General features: G+C 42.7%; 2 protein-coding genes across 7 annotated transcripts in view; one reads left to right on the top strand and one right to left on the bottom strand.

The window, feature by feature from the left end:
* Positions 1-9970, top strand: part of Slc10a1 (solute carrier family 10 member 1) — a 15522-nt gene extending 5552 nt beyond the window's left edge. The window contains exons 2-5 of the mRNA XM_028789380.1: positions 2439-2649; positions 5358-5536; positions 7049-7245; positions 9370-9970. Of these exons, the coding sequence (XP_028645213.1) occupies positions 2439-2649; positions 5358-5536; positions 7049-7245; positions 9370-9614 (832 nt within the window). The 3' untranslated portion in view covers positions 9615-9970. The remainder of the gene's footprint in view (positions 1-2438; positions 2650-5357; positions 5537-7048; positions 7246-9369) is intronic.
* Positions 9971-11772: 1802 nt separating this feature from the next.
* Srsf5 (serine and arginine rich splicing factor 5) lies at positions 11773-16612 on the bottom strand. 6 transcript variants are annotated; one of them, XM_028789513.1, is made up of 8 exons: positions 16443-16612; positions 15423-15567; positions 14912-14982; positions 14706-14804; positions 14422-14491; positions 13107-13180; positions 12661-12771; positions 11773-12552 (listed from the first exon to the last, which is right to left on the bottom strand). In XM_028789513.1, exons 2-8 carry the CDS (start codon positions 15546-15548, stop codon positions 12291-12293), a joined length of 813 nt encoding a protein of 270 aa, XP_028645346.1. In that variant the 5' UTR covers positions 15549-15567; positions 16443-16612; the 3' UTR covers positions 11773-12290. The 6 variants fall into 6 exon arrangements, with proteins under 6 accessions (XP_028645346.1, XP_028645347.1, XP_028645376.1 ...); XM_028789514.1 differs by having other exon boundaries at positions 16447-16612; XM_028789543.1 differs by having other exon boundaries at positions 11773-12549; positions 16318-16591.
* Positions 16613-18085: the final 1473 nt, after the last annotated feature.

Below are 18085 nucleotides of genomic sequence, written 5' to 3'. Positions count from 1 at the left end.
TTGCTTGCTTGCTTGCTTGCTTGCTTGCTTGCTTGCTTGCTTGCTTGCTTGCTTGCTTGCTTTTTGAGATAAGGTTTCTTCGAATAGCCCTGGCTGTCCGGGAACTTGCTCTGTAGACTAAACCGGCTTCGAAAGTGGATTGAATGTATTGTCTCTTCACAGCATGGGATTTACATGCATATGCTTAACGATGCCTTACACAGTGCTTCTTACTTAGTCAACTCTACTGGTTTTTCTTGACTAGAGATTTAATAAATTCTCTACATAGTCTACAAAGATATTTCCTATACGTTTTTTGAAAAACTTGAAAATACTTGCCTTTCACATAGAAACCTTAAGTTACTTTAGAACTTATTTTTATGAATGACCTAGTCTTACATTTTCCATATGAATACATTTTATGCATCCTTCCTCTCCTCCAATATCTCCTGTAATAGTGAAATACGCTTGAGTTTGTGTCTGATCTTATTGGTCAATGTGGCTATCTTTCTACCTGTATATTTTCTTAATTACAATGACTTTACAGGTCTACATATCCTCATGAAAACATTAATAATCTTCACCTTTCTACTCTTGCACTTGAATTTTAGAAACAGCTTTCAAACTGACAAAATGTTAAACTTTGCATTGCATTTATACACATTTGTGATGTGGAGTATGGTGTGTGCGTGTGTGCACATGCACATATGTTTTGTCTACTGTGTCTGTGAACCATGTGCTGACAAACCACATGCCTGCCTGATGCCCTCTTTACAGTGAGTCAGATGCCCCTGGAATTGCAGTTACAAATGCTTGAGCTGCATTTGGGCATATGGGTGTCTGAGTGGCCATGTGGGTGCTGGGAATTGAATCCGGGTCCTCTGGAAGCTGCCAGTGCTAACTGGAGACACCCCCAGCATTTACATACAAAGTTTGAGACTATTTATTTTGGATTATACTTTCAGAGGGATCAAATTCACCGTAATGGGAAGACAAGGCAATAGGTAGGGAAGGCAGGATGGTAGACACGGGAAGCTGGGTGATCAAATTTCATCCACATACAAAAAATAGTAAAAGCAAACAGGGAGCAGGGTCAGGCTACAGGACCTCAAAGGCCACCCGCGGTGACAAGCTTCCTCCATCGCGGTGACACACTTCCTCCATCAAATCTCTCTCTCCTAAAGTCGTAGCATCACCAACTGGGAACCAAGTGTTCAACTACACAGTCCTATAGATGTTTCTCACCCAAACCACGTCACCCACTTCATGATCTTGTCTCCTCATTGTGCCATGACTATGACACAGACAGCTCTTAGGTTTCTTCCAGATCTTTCTATGATTTTATTTTTAATAATCTCTTGAGTAAAAGACCTTGTATCTCCTTGAAATTCATTTCTAAGTATTTTATAATTTTGATTATAAATATCTTTTTTAAAAAATCTAATGTCTGACCCCAGATTTCTCATGTTTATCTTATCTCACTCATGTTTATAACCTCAGTTCTTTATAATGAAAAATTTCCTCTATCAAATCATTAGCCAAAAAAAAAAAAATCAGTTTATTTTCTCCTCTTCCTACACATTCTCTTGCTGTGTATACTGCAATATATGAGGTGATAACAGAATGTTGTTTTAGGCCTTTAATTATAGGAAATTTTGGTTTTTTGTTTGTTTGTTTGTTTTTGTTTTTTGAGACAGGGCTTCTCTGTATAGCCCAGGCTGTCCTGGAACTCACTCTGTAGACCAGGCTGGCCTCAAACTTAGAAATCTGCCTGCCTCTGCCTCCCAAGTGCTGGTATTAAAGGCCATGCACCACCACTGCCTGGCTTAGGAAATTTTTTAAACTGCTTATCGCAGTTGATGATAAACCCTTAGTAGGTATCACTTTCAAATTAGGGTTCTCTATTGATGGTGTACTAATTTTTTGTAACATTGAATCGTGTTAAATTTTTTCCTGCATCTGTCTTAATTAGGGTTTCTAATATTAATATACTAGCGTGTCCCAAAGCAACTTGAGGAAAGGGTTTATTTTGCTTACACTTCCACCTCACCGTCCACCATTGAAGAAGTCAAGACAAGAACCCGCTATAACTGAAGCAGAGGCCATGGAGGAATGCTGCTTACTGGCTTGCTCCTCATGGCTTGCTCAGACTCTTGTCCTATAGCATTCAGGACCAGCTTTCTCAGGGGTGGCACCACACCAATCAAGAAAATCTGGTTTATTTGCATCACATGGCACCTTCTCCAATGATATATTTGAAGGAGTTGGACAGGCTGTGCTTCTTTTATCTTCTATCAGCCACTTACTATGTACAATTTGGAATAAGTCAAAGACAGTATGTTTACTGCCCAAGAAGATGGCGTAAGGTATAAAGCATGGTGTCAGTCACATAGAAGGAACTCAAACCTCTAACTGGCTTTTCCTTTGCTCTTTCCACTTTCCTTTGCTCTGCCACTCAGCATCGTGATGACCACCTGCTCCAGCTTCACTGCCTTGGGCATGATGCCTCTCCTCTTGTACATCTACAGTCAAGGAATCTACGATGGCGACTTTAAGGACAAGGTGCCCTATAAAGGCATTATGATATCACTCGTCATGGTTCTCATCCCTTGCACCATAGGGATCTTCCTCAAGTCCAAAAGGCCACAATACGTGCCCTACGTCCTCAAGGTAAGAACTCGGGCCGGGCGGTGGTGGCGCACGCCTTTAATCCCAGCATTTGGGAGGCAGAGGCAGGCGGATTTCTGAGTTCGAGGCCAGCCTGGTCTACTGAGTGAGTTCAGGACAGCCAGGGCTACACAGAGAAACCCTGTCTCGAAAAAACAAAACAAATAAACAAACAAAAGAACTCGGGGCCCTTGATGGAGCATGGTAACTGAGCAACTACCACCACACAGGTTACTTAGAGAGGTTTACTTTGATGAGCTGTCCTAGGGGTTCTAGTTCAATGCTGGGCCATCTGGCAAGGGCAGTTCATGACAGCATGTGTTGGGTTGGGTACATGAGTCCCAAGACAGAACAGAAGACAGAGTAGCACTGGACCCCCGTGCCTTTTCAGTACCATGTCCCCAGTGCCCTAAGAACCTTCACATCCTAAGGCTCCACATCCTGAGGCCATAGGACTTCCTAGCAGCATCACCCCAGGGATCTCCCTTTAAGATGTGGACATGTGGGTCTGGTGAGATGGCTCAGTGGTGAGATGGCTCACTGACTGCTCTTCCAGAGGTCATGAGTTCAAATCCCAGCAACCACAGGTGGCTCACAACCATCTGCAATGATATCTGATGCCCTCTTGTGGGATGTCTGAAGACAACTACAGTGTACTTACATATAATAAATAAATAGTTTAAAAAAAAGAAAAAAAGAAAACAAAACAAAATTAAAAAAAAAAAAAGATGTGGACATGTAGGGAGGTGGGTGACAACATTCATTCAAACCACAGCAGGCTTCCCTTCCTTGCTATAGATGTAAAATAAGTCTATTCTTGGTGTATTTGCTATGTCATTATGTTATAGGACTGTAGCATGCACAATAGCTTTTTAAGCGTCAGAAGTGAACATTGTATGTACACACACACACTTCATATAATTAAAATAAAATTAAACTTATCCTCCTTGATGCTTAAAGTCTCTGCTGTACACTTGAGGGCTGTCTTCTGAGTTTGTCATTTGAAAAAAGTGAAGTTACACACAAGAGAAATAGAATCCAACAATAACAGGCAAAGGTCTGGTAGTCTTTAAGACGACTACTACTGAAGGCCAGAAGGGTCAGGCTTTCTTGGTGGGGCTTGTGCCAGACACAAAGGTTGGGATTTACATAAGCCTGGAGAAAGGCCAAATAGAAAGCAACAGGGGAAACTTGGTGGGTTTCCGCTAGCTAGAAGAAACTAAGAAGAAGCATAAACACTCCCAGCATCTCATTGCTTGCCCTTAGAAGAACATGAGATTATCCATATTCCTCCAAGAGCTCAGTCCTTGTCACACCCCTCTACATAGCATGTTCAAGATGGCCGCCAGGGCCACACAGTGAGACCCTGCCTCAAAAAAAACAAGTGAGTATCACACACAGGAATAAAAAGGACACTAAAAGCCAGGCGGTGGTGGCGCACGCCTTTAATCCCAGCACTTGGGAGGCAAAGGCAGGTGGTTTTCTGAGTTCGAGGCCAGCCTGGTCTACAGAGTGAGTTCCAGGACAGCCAGGGCTGCACAAAGAAACCCCGTATCGAAAAACAAAAAAAAAAAAAAAAAAAAAAAAAAAAAAAGACAAAAGCCAGGTCAAAGCATAATCACTACAAAGTAACGTGAGAACTGATTTTCTTTTTTTGCTATTTCTTTATTCAAAAGATGAAAAACAAACACAAATTTACATTTTTTGTCATTTTGTAGCATGCTGCAGAAAGAGCATGGAAGTACACTCTGAAAACTTACATCTTTATGTCTCATGACGAAAACATTAAGCAGTCATTTCCCCAGAATCCACCTAGTAAAGGTTCTCAGTGGTGTGTAGAAAAAAAACTGTAAAAAGTTTTATTTTAAAAACATGCCATTACCCCCAATAAATGCTTTCACAGCACTTACAGGGGTGGGGTGGGGGTGGGGAGGCATGACAGACTTGCAGTTTATAACACTAAGTTTCCACGTCACAGGAACAAGCTTTTTAGGGTTACACATCATGTGGAGTTAAAAAAGGAGGCTACCTAGTTCAACCAACCACCTGTTTATCTGCTTTGCTTTAAATGACTCTTGGCAATTTCCAGAAGTCCAGTTAACCCTAAAACAGTGGTTCTCAATCTTCCTAATGCTGCACCCTTAAATTCAGTTCACGTTGCAGTGAACCCCAACAATAAATTATTTTTATTGTTACTTCTTAACTAATTTTGCTATGAATTGTAATATAAATATCGGTATTTTCCAATGGTCTTAAGGGACCTAAGGGTTGCTCAACCCCTTTGGGGGTCACTACCTACAAGTTGAGAACTGCTGCCCCAAAACATTTAAGTCTCTCCCTATAACAGAAGCTGAGAAAGTACAACTGGTTCTAACCAGCTCCAAAGCATGTATGGAGTCTTGTGCAATTGTATACATAGACTGGAAATGTTGACATCAGCTTCCTAGGACCAGAGCTTCATCCCTTCACAGCTACACCCGTCATTGAGAATTTCACAGCAGTCTGGAGCTATGTCAAAAGCAGCTGGCTGTGCTGGGCTGACTTTTTAATCATTAAAAGTATTAGCCAAATATTTTCCCAGCTACTAATAAGAAACCCGAAAGATAGAAGATAAAGGTTTTTCGAATTCCTACTTCCTACCATGTATCTCCCCACTCCTTTATGCCCACACTCCCAGCCTTCTGATGGTCTCTTCCTGTCCCCATGTCCAGGGAGGCATGATCACCACTTTCTCCCTCTCGGTGGCTGTCACAGTCCTCTCTGTCATCAATGTGGGCAACAGCATCTTGTTCGTCATGACACCACCCTTACTGGCCACTTCCTCCCTGATGCCTCTCAGTGGCTTCCTGTTGGGTTACATTCTCTCTGCTCTCTTCCGACTCAACCCAAGGTAGGTCTTCTAGGTCCCACTGTCCTCTGGATGTCTCTTAAGTCTTTTTGGAAAGGATATGGAAAAAGGAACCTTGAGATATGGGTAGAGCATTTTCCTGGCGAATGTTCAACAGCACCAACTGACTTTTGGGTAATGAGAAATACTGGGGGGATGGAGGGGGGTTCAATAGGATGGGAGGGTGTTAAAGGCAAAGTCTGCTCTCTCCCAACATTGAAATGATACCTGTGAGTTGGATGGCTCTGGGGTAACTTTAATGCCAATGCTAATACTTTCTTTCCTTGCCCACTCTGCTAACAAGGCTTGAATCCTTGACAAGGACAGTATCAGATAAAAGTTACGCTAAGTGATACTCCAAGCTCAAGTCTTTAGCTATAGTGCAATCCAACTCATAAATACAGCCACTGTAAAATAACATTCAACCTGAGGGTCTGTGGAAACAGGCCTTTCCTTCTGTTAGCCTAGTTAGGTGGGAGTCTAAACATTATTAGTACAATGGTTCTCAACCTTCCTAATGCTAGGGCCCTTTAATACACTTTCTTATATTGTGATGAACCACCATAAGGTTACTTTTGTCACTACTTTGTAACTGTAATTTTGCTATGAATCCTAAGTTAATATCCAATAGTCTTAGGAAACCCCTGAAAGGGTCATCCACCCTCCAAAAGGATAGTGACCTACAAGTTCAGAGCCCCTGCAATTAGTAGAATCTCCCCGCTACACTTTTAAGAAAAACTCATTTCCAAATCACAAATCCACCATTGTCACCATTGTTAATAAAGATGAAATGACTTGTGCAAAAGGCTGCCTAACCATAGCTCTACAGTCCTACTAGTCCTGAGAGCTACAGGTCACAATGGCCATAGTACCAAGGGCCATCACAGTAATCTTTCCTAATACGCTAAATTCAGTAGTACTTTAACATACTCGGAGTTAAGACAGATGAAATGTGTATTCATTCAATAAAAACATCCTGCTCTTCAATCCACAAAATGGAAAGCAAAATTAGGGGGGCAGGTTTCAAAAATACATAAGGCTCGTTTTCATGGCGAGTTCTAGAATTAAAGATACATGAACTACAAACCAGCACAGGATGAAGTCTGCAACATTTTAACCCCCCACTATCTGCTCAAAGTGCAACTGTAAGACTGACTAACAAGCTAACGAAAGATACCGGCTTCCAGTTTCATCTGCCAGTCACTTTCAAATTTTAACTTAGCAACTTTGTAAAAGCAGACAAAATTCCCAAACTATTCAATGGCCTCCTTGGGCCAGATGGATATAGCTCAGTGGTAAAGCATATGCCTAGCATATCCAAGGCCAAGTAATCCCAAAGCATATGCATGCATGCACACACACCGCCTTTATAAACTTTCTGTACCTTTTCATCACTATTGGATCCCATATTCCTATGCTGGATACTGTAGGTCTAAAGCATCAGAAGGGGGAAGGGCAGGCCCAAGAGCTGTCCACTGTCTTGTTGAACACTGCTTTTTCTCCCCATTCACACAGCTGCAGACGCACCATCAGCATGGAAACAGGATTCCAAAACGTTCAACTCTGTTCTACCATCCTCAATGTGACCTTCCCCCCTGAAGTCATTGGCCCGCTTTTCTTCTTCCCTCTCCTCTACATGATTTTCCAGCTTGCAGAAGGACTTCTCTTCATTATTATCTTCCGGTGCTATGAGAAAATCAAGCCTCCAAAGGGTGAGTATTGAATCATCTCCCTTAGTACTGCCACTACATTGGACCAACAAGAGGTTCCCAAGAGGGACCGGACACTGAAGTATGCAAGAGACTTTGAAGAGTGAATGTCATTTTCATCAGTAACACTATACTTCTACCTTAACTGAGAAAACCAAGTTTTTCTCAAGGGACTGACAAGAGATCTCTCAGGTGTTAGTTTGGGAAGCTTTTGCATTCTTTAGTGTTCAGCTTTCTGTATAGAGGTCGGAGCCCTAGTATCCTAGTGCCCAGAGAGAAAACTCAGTCCTAACGTGACTAAATCTAAAAGGTGACTCTACTCTAGTCAGTTTCAGAATTCTTAAATACATAACTAGCATTAATTTGTACTAATTACTAGAATTTTCTTTAAATTATTTTAATACTTTTCTTTTAAAATTAATACTTTAAATGTTCAGAGCAAATTCATTATCTGCAGAACATAATTCTCTAAAAGCTCAGAATCCCTCCCTCAAAGTGCTTCTGAGGAATTGAAGAGGCAGCTGTTAAGAGCACTTGCAGGGGCTGGAGAAATGGCTATTGCTCCTCCACAGGACCCTAAAGACAGCTCAGAAGCCAATGTAACCCCAGTCCTAAAGAATGCCCTCTTCTGGCCTCTATGAACACTTCATGCAGTACAAAGATACATGCAGAGAAATACCCACACTCCTGCCCCCCAATCAATCCTTAAAAGGACTTTTGTTTTTATGTGTCAGACCCATTTAGTCAGAGAACTCCAAGGAGTCGATTCTCTTTCCATGTGGACATGAGGGTTCTAACTTGGGTCATTTAGGGTTAGCAGCAAGAACCTTTACCTGCTGAGTCATCTTACCCAGAGTACTCTTTATAAACCATTTTGTTTAATGGTGCTAAGCACAGAATAGCTCCCATGTACCAAGTAAACACTACTTGTGATCTTTTTTTTTTTTTTGTATGTAGCTCAGGCTAGCCTCAAACAAGATTCACCAGCCTCCAAGTGCTCAAACTGAACATCATGTACCATGCCCAGTCATGTCTTTTTAATACCGAAAATCAAGCCCAGGACCTTAGGTATGCTACAAAAGCATTCAACCAGAATCCCCAGTACTCTTGTGTCTTTCAAACAAAAACTCTTCTATTTCCTAACCCAATTGCTTCTACTGCCTATTTCTAAAATCAAGGCTGAGATTCTCTTTTGATCCCAGGAACTGTGATCTGCACCCCAAGACAGACACAAAACTTTAGTGAAATCCACTATATTATACTAGCAAATGCCAATGTCCCCCCCTTGTAACTGTCATCTTGGTTATCAGGAAGCCAAAAAGAAAATCTAAGAGCTGCCCACTCTACAGAACCACTAAATGCTCTATTCAAAAGTAGCCGAGTCTCATCAGGTAACATGTGCAACAGATAGCACAAGAGATGGCACTGAGTCATCAACTAGGTTCCAGGTTTAAAGTTGTAGTTCCAGAAAGACCTGTAATAACCTTAAAGTGATAACTCTGGAATTTCAATCCTCAGGACCTAAAAGAGCCAATGCTGAAAACCCTAGCACCAAAACTGAGAGAAAACTATTTGACCCACTTCTTCTACTGTAGTGGGAGAGCATGGAGGACTCTGACTCTTACCTTCAAAATCCCTCACCACTTCCACATGGGGGAGGGAACACTCAGACTGAGGAAGGGTGTTGGCAGTTTGAAGTCTGATCATTCAAACCTTTCTTCCCGCTTTGCGGGTCCTTCAGAAGTCATTATTACTCAACCTAAACCTACATTCTCTGCTTTGTGTACAGGAGTTGTTGTTACAGGGATGAGCATACCACACAAGGCATCTTACTGTTAGTGCCACCACATTAAGGATCTCAAAGGAAATGCAAATCTTCCTGAAAGGGATGAGATGACAGGTACAAACACAGAGCACACCCGTCTTGCAATTTAACAAGTTTTACGTTTGTCTTAGCTATTTTTTCCCAAGAAAGTTTGTATAGGTCACTATTCTATTGCTGTAAGCTGAGTTTATCAGGGGTTTACCGTTTCAGAGGGTCAGAGTTACATCATGACAGGGAGCATGAGCCCATAGGACCGTTCTCATTCAAGTCTGTTTTACTCTCATTCTCTTTTAACTCTACAGACCAAACAAAAATTACCTACAAGGCTGCTGCAACAGAAGATGCTATTCCAGCAGCTTTGGAAAAAGGTACCCACAACGGGTCTATTCCTCCTACACAACCTAGCCCTTCCCCTAATGGCCTGAATTCTGGTCAGTCAGATGGCAAATTAGAATGTGAAAATTTAGAAGCAGCAAGAAAAGGAACACCAAGTTTGCCGGATTGTTTGTCTAGCACTTCCAGCAAACCTTCATCAGCAGAACCATGAAGCCATGAAGGGCATCTATCCAGGAACTGTCTTCATCCATGCCGGACATTGTTTCAATTTCCTATTTGTTTAAAAGGTAAACAAGAACTAGAGAAAGTGGTTCCTGCCTATAATACCAATGCTCAGGAACTCAAAGTCAACCTTAAGTACATAGCAAAACTGTCCCAAGAAACCAAAACCACTTTTCAGTAGCTATGAACTCTATGAAGGCTGAACGAAACAGCTGCATCTGATAAACACTGATGTCACTATTTCTAAACTTTCCAGTAAGCAGGTGTTTTCTTCATTAAACATCCACAACCTGCTTCATGTTGTAACTCAAAAGGAAATAAACTACAACTTGTAGTTCTAACTCACCAAATGATCTTAATTCTTTCTTTGCTACATGACTTAAGTTCAATTATAATCAATACCAAGTAGACAGAGAGGGACAAAAGCAATTTTAAAAAGGACAAACCTGCCACCCAGTACACTAAAACAAAAGGTACCAGAAACACAAGAAAGCAAGAAAAATTCTTTAAAAAAAACAGGAATAAGCCAACACAAAACTACATTCTATCAGTTTAGTCAGTGACAGCAAACACTCCAAAAACCTTGAGGGAACTGTACAGAAAATGAAATCTAAACATTTTTCACTTTTTACTCAGACAATAAAAATCACAGATGAATAAACTACCCACTGCATACACAGTTAAACATGGTAAACTACTTTTTGTATTTCCCATCACTGACAGTGTGCAACTGAAGCCACATCGGGGCATTTGTTTGGCAGATTTGCAGGATTAACAACAAGCACAAGAATGACTGACCAGGTTCACCTTTGCATGTTTCTTCAAATGACCTGAGGCTTCAAATTATCTTTAGAAATAAGTGAAAACAAAAAACTAGTTCTAAAACATCCTTTTATTAAGTCTATCAAGGCTGTGGTGGCACACTTGAAATCATAGCACTAAGGAGGTGGCATCAGCAGTGGCAGGTGTAGGAGTAAGGCCAGCTTAGTCTATATAATACATAGCAGAAGCCAGACCATCCAGGACCAGACACAGACTCTTGTCTCAAAAGAATCTCACTGTTTTTAACTTCTCAAATCTTAGGTCTTAGTACTCTAAAACTTCAATCTGACAGTTCCCTTAGTATACTAGAGAGGATCCCCATAAAAGCACAGGTGAGATAGCTGGTAAAAAGAGAATGCCAGGTTCTGCCAGTGTTAACAGTTCCCTCAAGTAAACAAATAGACCACTACTCCTACATCTAGCCTGTTAAAGATCAGCTACAGTTCATGAGTGAGAAGATTCACTGGAACCTTCTACTGAGCTCTCCCCAGAACTCCCAAATGCCAGCTCTTCCTAACTCCCACTTTGAGGAAGCAATGAGCCTTTTTATACTTTCTACCCGAAGTGAGCATGCCTGTCTAGTCCTGAAATACAGAATCAGAAATCCTGGATCCTTAATTGGTCCTTTGAAAAGCCCCCCTAGGTTTGCTGTAATAGTTTTGAGGAGCTGGGAGGCCGTGGTGCACGCCTTTAATTCCAGCACTTGGGAGGCAGAGACAGGCAGATTTCTGAGTTCGAGGCCAGACTGGTCTAGAGTGAGTTCCAGAACAGCCAGGGCTATACAGAGAAACCCTGTCTTGAAAAACCAAAAAAAAAAAAGTTGAGGATTACTCAACACCAAGCACTCGGATATTAAGATGTTCCGCTATCCAATACTTACTCAGTCCGCACCTGGCAACATACACGCACACACACCCCTTTATAAAAACCTAAATAAAACATAGCATGTAAAGACCCCTTAAGCTTTCAGTCACTGAGAAATTACACTATGACCATCCCAATTGTGTTACACCTGACAAGAGAACTTGCCCTGGATCTTATGTGTTTACCAAAGCCTGCCCTTTCTGTTTAGGGTAAGTAACCTGACGGCAATTCAAGTCAGGCAGCAACAGGAAAAGTATGGAAGGAATACAAGGGAACTGTCACTCAACTTAGTTGTCAGTTTTCATCCAGACTCCTTCACTAGCTTCAAACAGCAAAAAAATACTTGTATAAGCTCATACCACAGCACTCCAGGGTTCTGTGCTACATGTGTAGTTTTAAACTTAAAATACACAGAATGTGAGGGAACAATACAGGACTTCTTGAGAGAAACAGACCAAAAGCAGTTTTATAATACTTAGTACTTTATTATCAACAAACAGCTGCTTTATCTACAGCTGTTAATGGGTGAGAAGACACCCTTGACCCTAACAAAACTCATATTAAGCCTTTATATACAAGCAAATTTAGAGCTCTTTTAAAGTGTCCAAAACTATTCATTAGTTTAATTGAGTAATTAAACTAATCAAGTCAACATATCTGAACAATGAACTAAAATATTCAAAAGTTTTTCTAGTACAAAAAATTAAATGCTTTAGTTATAAAAGAGCTCTATCAATATACACAAACTATATACTTCAGACAGTCACAAAAGTGTGAGCAGAAGGCTTATCAAAAGACATTTAATACAATTAGTTTTCGACAACCCCTTGGTGGTCCACATCTACAAAGAAATCCAGCCCAACCCCCTCAAATCCCACCCCACAGAAAAGCACATACTTACCAGAATTTTTAGCAAGTATGGTTTGGGAATTTGTTTTGTTTTTTTAAAAAAAGGCCCCCAGGGCAAGTTATTTACAGTTTAATTGCCACTGTCAACTGATCTGGACCTGGACCGGGACCGGGACCTCTGGCGATCCACAGATGCTGGAGATTTAGATCTACTCGAAGAACCACGTTTCTGGCTCTTCTCAGGCACAGGAGACCTACTACCAGAACGGGACTTGCTCCGGCTCCGGCTCCGGCTCCTTGATCGGCTGTAAGACTTGCTCCTTCGTGAACGGGATCGGCTACGGGACCTAGAGGAACTCCTGGTCCGAGATCGTGACCTGCTTCTTGACCTGCTATGAAAAATGGGGAGGAAAGAGAGAGAAAACAAATTAACCTGTATGACAGGGCTCTAAAAGCCAGCAAGCAAAACTTTTAGCTTAAAAATATCAAGGAAAGAGTACCTGTGCCTTTTGCTGCCTTCAATTAATTTGATTTTTCTCCCGTTAATTTCCTTTCCAGAAAGTTTCTCAATAGCATTCTTTAAGTCACCGTAAGAGGCAAACTCAACTACCCTAAAATGGGGGGAAAAATCCCTTTAAAGGTTATATACCCAACAGCCTTGTAGACAGATCAAGATAAGCCTAAGTTTACTCCCTGCTGTTACTACTGTTTTATGTTATTTCTGATATTTACAGCACAGCAAGGTTTTAGGCAGTCAACTCTGTGGGGTGTCCTATGTACAGTAGGGCAGGTGCCTATTAAATACCAGTATTATCAGCAGCCCCTTATAGAACCTCTCCTCCCCAATTGCCAAAATCAAGCACATGCCAATTTTAGATCCTAGTAACACACAACAGAATTCCCGAGGTAATTAGTTAAAGGGCTCACTACTCCAGGGCATACTCACCCTTCATTTAGTTTAGGTCGATGTGCATCCGCAAAGGTTACTTCCCCAGCTTGTCTCATGAAATCTTTGAGATCCTTAACACAAGACAATTACGTTAAGGAGAGAAAGGGAAAAGTGGCACACAAACAACCACATGGTATAAACAAGACTACTGGAAGAGAAGTTGTTAGATAAAGTACAAACATGGCATATACCACACTTGTATTCTATCAGAATTCAAAAATTATGCCAGGGCACGAAATAAGCAAATAGCATATTGCTCTTAAGCAAAATGCTAGAGGAAATTCCAATTTTTAATGTTATAGTATTAGTCTAACTGAGCTCAGTACAAAAAGGGGGAAAAAACAAACAAAAAAACAAAACAAACAACAAAAAAAACCAAAAAGGAACAGTACATCCTTTAAAGACTAGTTTTATATTCTAAAAAAGGAAAACAAAAATAAATAAATAAAACAACATTTACAAAGACACCAGTTATTTTGTGCCCCATATGTCATTAAAAAAATTTACTTTACCTTTATTAACATTTCCCTAGGCTAGTCAAGCAGCAAACCATTAAGCGGTCGGAGAAACCTTCATGACATAGGCCCGACTGGCTCTTCGCCACCCACTTGAAGGATACTACCCAATCGATGGAAGCCTTTAATCGCACAGCCCTCCCTATTAGCAGACTACTGGCGATGCAGACATGTTTTACTCTTGTGCAGTTACCAAGGACCACTTTACTGCGATCAGGATTCCAACGACCAACTAATTTCGTATCTTTCAACTCTTTCGACCAGGACCTCTTATTCGGAAGCGTTACAGGAAGACAGCTCTCAACTTAGGGATCAGATCACGTTATCAACGTTCTGGGATCGCTGCAACCCGGCACTTCAAGTAAGTGCCCCGATTACGTCTAGACCGGCAAACACAGATCTAGAGGTGGCCAACTGATCACTGTAGGAGCTGACTGGCAAAGTCAACCAGGCCCAACCAAGAGTGACCAAGACAACGATTAGGATAACCCACAGGCACTCCTCGTCATAAGGCCAACGACACAGATAGGCTGGCAAATAAAGGGTTTAATATTTGGTTAAAATTGATTTTAAAAAACATGAAAAAAAATAACCTCAAAACATTTACATTTGATCACTAATATTAAAATCTGAAACATCCCCCAGTTACATTTAACTAAAGTTTAAAATTATAGTTCAATTAAATCCATTAATTTAAGATAAAACATTTAATAAGATATATATTAATAAAACATTAACTACCCATTAACATTTTTAAATGCCACATTAAAATATCTTAAAACTGTATTTCAACAAACCTGCCAGCTGACTCTTGAGGATAAATTCTCAACTATAAGTCGATTTTCTGTTCTTACAGGTGGGGCATTTCTGAAAGAAAAAAATAGGCATTCAATGTCAGATGCTATGTCACAATGTCAAATGCTATGTGACAAGTTTAAGCCAAGATAGTGATCCAGTGACTTCCATCAAGTTTCTGGGTTCTCAGCATGTGGACTAACTATAACTAGACTTACCTAGTCTGAGAACCACTTAATGCTAATGGATCTTATCCTAAACCCTAACAGCCAAACCACATACATACCGTCTGTCATTTCGAGGTCTGCGACTGCTAAAACGGTCGGAGTATCGTCCTCTACCTCTTCCTCCTCGAGACCGAGCCCGAGCGTGTTCAATAGTAACCCTATGAAGAGGAGAAAAACGCATTAACACACATTTACACTACACACAGGAGCACTTACAGTCTGCTCTACTTCCTGGGAGAACTAGTTACAAACCAATCATGCTTACCTTTCACTGCACAGTTCCTTCCCATCAAGTTCATAAACAGCATCATCCGCGTCCCGTGGGTCCTCAAACTCCTACAGCACAGTAACAAGACACTTAGCAGAGCTTTGGGACATGCATTCTACAGCATATTAACATCCTGGAAAAGTGTTTGGATAAGATATACCTTAAAGTCAGATACAAATAAGCCTAATCTAGGGGTGGCTGGGAACCAACTCCAGCCAGCAGTTACTTTAAATTCTTAATAGAATCCACTGCCTCTTGGCCACTTCTAACATCTTTCTCAAGAAAAAAAAACAAAACCCTTCACATGGACTCAGTGAGTTTAAAAATAATTGCGCACCACCAAAGTTCTACCCACTTTGGTTTTGTTTTGATTGTTTGAGACAGGGTTTCTTTATGGATTGGACTGTCTCTGCCTCCCGAGCCACCCCCCCCCCCAGTAAAGGCCTGTGCTGCCGCCACCAGGTTACCTACTTCTCAACAGATAATTCACTCAGCTTGAAGTACTTACCACAAAACCAAAACCTCTTTTCAAATCAATATCTCTGATTCGTCCGTAACCCTTGAAGAATCTTTCCACATCTTTCTCCCTCGCTGCTGGATTTAGTCTCCCAATGAATACTCGACAGCCACTCATGATGCCCGGCTAGTGTTTCCTGTTAGGCAGTAATTCAATCAAGACCATATCAATGAATGGCAGAGGGGGAAACGTTCTGTCAGGCAGTCAAGCAGAGCCTAAAAACGCCTACCAACTCTAACAAGGTCGCCATGTACGCTTTAAGTAGCTCAGGACCCCCCCCCATTCAAGTTTCAAGTTAAAACTCAACTCCCAAAACGACCCCTCCCTGGTTCCACACCGCAGCCAACCGCAACGCCCACTTGCCACTTTTCTAGACTGCGCAGCCGCGCTCGTCCCCGGCTCCCGGGCCCCCTCCCATCTGCCGCAGTTAAAGAATGGCCGAGAAATGCAGGCGAAGCCGACCCCGCCCTCCGCAAGGCCTTGTCCAATAGCAGCCGGCCGCGCCCGCGTCGCGCCCTCCCCGCGCGTCACAAGCCGGAATCTCGCGACGCCACAACCGAGCATGCGCAGTTGGCGACGGGCGCGTTCGCAGCACAAAATGGCGACGGCCGAGTCTGCGGCGGGGGAGGAGCAAGCGAGCCGAGCCCCGTCCTCAGCAGCGGGCAAGCCGGGCAAGGAGCGCCGCGCCTGCAGGCCAACAGGGGACCCTAGCGGCTCCGGGCAAGGCCGGTTTCCGGCGTACAGGCATACGAGGCCGGATAAGAACCACCTAAGGGTGGCAGCGAGGGGCGCGCTGCTTCCCTTTACAAACGCCCTCCCCCACGCCCGCCCTCCGCCTTGTTTCCCCTCAAGCAACACCAAAAGGGAGACGTGCCCCAGCGCCCACCTCAATCAACTGCGCTCTCTTAGACGCCGTCCTCCGCAAAGAGCGAAGCCCCGGCCACTCGCGACCCGAGCGGCCATGAAGAAGCCTCGATCCGAGAAGCCTTGCCCTCAAAGCGAGCCACTCACCTACCGGACAGGGTCTTTGACGGCTGAGACCTGGAGAGGTCCGGAGTCTGCGACGGAGCTGTCTGCCTCCCTACACACACGAACTCAACTCCTCTACGTCTCTCCACAACTGACGCACTTAGCAGCTCGGACGTTGCACAAAATGGAAGGAGCGTCCTTGCGTCACTTCCAGGGCGGCTCCAGAAGCTCGGGTGCCGCCCAGTTGGAGCCAAGAACGGAAGTTTCCGCGGAGCCGGAAGTCCTAGTGGGGCGGGGTTTACTTACGGCGACTCCCTTGCGAAAGCAGTGGGTGGTCTGTGGGTAGTCGGGGGTGTTGGTTAGAAACGTTCCCTCGGTCCGCACATGACACACCTTGACACATCTTTAAATACGAAAAGATGTATCCAAAGCCTTTCTTAGCTCTCTCGAAGATCAGCAAGTAAAAGAAGCCCAGGCTTTTCAGAAACATCTGTTTCTTTTAAAAATTCATTTGCATAGTCTGTCTCACTAAGCAGCCCTGGCTAGCCTTGAACTCAGAGATCCACCTGTCCCCTCCTTCAGTGTGATAGAATTACTGGCCTGATCACCAAGGTCCGGTTTTTTTTTTTGGTCCTCTTCTGCAAATTGTTCTTACCAATGTGCTTCATGACCAGAGGGTTCTATGAGACGCAAGTGAATTCATCTTTAAGCGCTGTAACTTTCGTTTTGATCAGCCTAAGGAACTGAATTGTTTTCGGCTAATGGATTTTACGTGATGAAATTGAGACTGTGTAAAAACGTTCCCGTATCAAATCCCTAGGGCCAATCTTGGGCTCAGCTAGCTGGAAAAGAATTCAAGTTGTTTCTAAATCCAACTGGCCATTGTCCATTCCTTTCTGTCCAGGTCTCAGCACAGTTAAGGTGGACGGTGGTGGCATCTGCCTTTAATCCCAGCACCCCGGAGCCCGAGGCAGGAGTATCTCTGTGAGTTCCAGGCCAGCCTGATCTACAAAGTCCATGACAGCTAGGGAAACCTTGTCTCGAAGAACCAAAAAAAAAAGTCGGTCGACAGTTATTCAGAAATAGAATGTGTGCTTCCAGCATGAATGTAATACACAGCCCTCCACATCCATAACTCTATCCAGCCTTCCCCGATGAGGTGGGGAGGTCTAGAATCGTTGAGAATAAAGACTGGTGAAAAAACTACTTCTCTTTAATGTTTTTATCTGTAACCCAAAGCATCATCTCGATTTTAAGATGTACCTAGAAGAGGGTCACACATTTTCAGCTAGGGTCACAAAGACATGAATTGGTAGCTCAGGAAGAAGAGCGACCCTGGCTCTAACCTTATTCACATGGGATAAGCTTGTCTATTCAGTTAACTATGCAAATAAAAACAGCATTGATGGGTCCATTAAAAAAACACATAGTTATCTTTGGTGTGAGGAATTAAAGATGGATTTAAAACAATATATATTTGCTAGGGAAAAATTTTAAAAGCTCACTAGAGAGAGCTTAGGAGTTTAAGAGGGATGCTGAATTAGGACAAGAGTTTGAATCCCAGCGCCTACTTAAGTGTCAAGTCAACATGGCAGCCCACCTGAAACCCCAGCATGCTGTCCCAGGAACAAGCTGGCTAGCTGAACTAGCAGAATCAATGGCTTCTGAGATCAAGTGAAAGACCT

The sequence above is a fragment of the Grammomys surdaster genome, unplaced genomic scaffold, assembly GCF_004785775.1.
Source record: "Grammomys surdaster isolate TR1022 unplaced genomic scaffold, NIH_TR_1.0 127, whole genome shotgun sequence".
Classification (NCBI taxonomy): Eukaryota; Metazoa; Chordata; class Mammalia; order Rodentia; family Muridae; genus Grammomys; species Grammomys surdaster.
This window is presented reverse-complemented; position numbering and strand designations above follow the sequence as displayed.

Bases quoted from the DNA above. Each gene is read 5' to 3' on its own strand.
- Srsf5 (XM_028789513.1), bottom strand. From the start codon at position 15,548: ATGAGTGGCTGTCGAGTATTCATTGGGAGACTAAATCCAGCAGCGAGG. The intron at 14,805-14,911 runs GTAAGCATGATT...TCCTCTTCATAG, and splicing joins AAGGAACTGTGCAGTGAAAG to GGTTACTATTGAACACGCTC. The intron at 12,772-13,106 runs GTGAGTATGCCC...CCCCCATTTTAG, and splicing joins CGACCTAAACTAAATGAAGG to GGTAGTTGAGTTTGCCTCTT.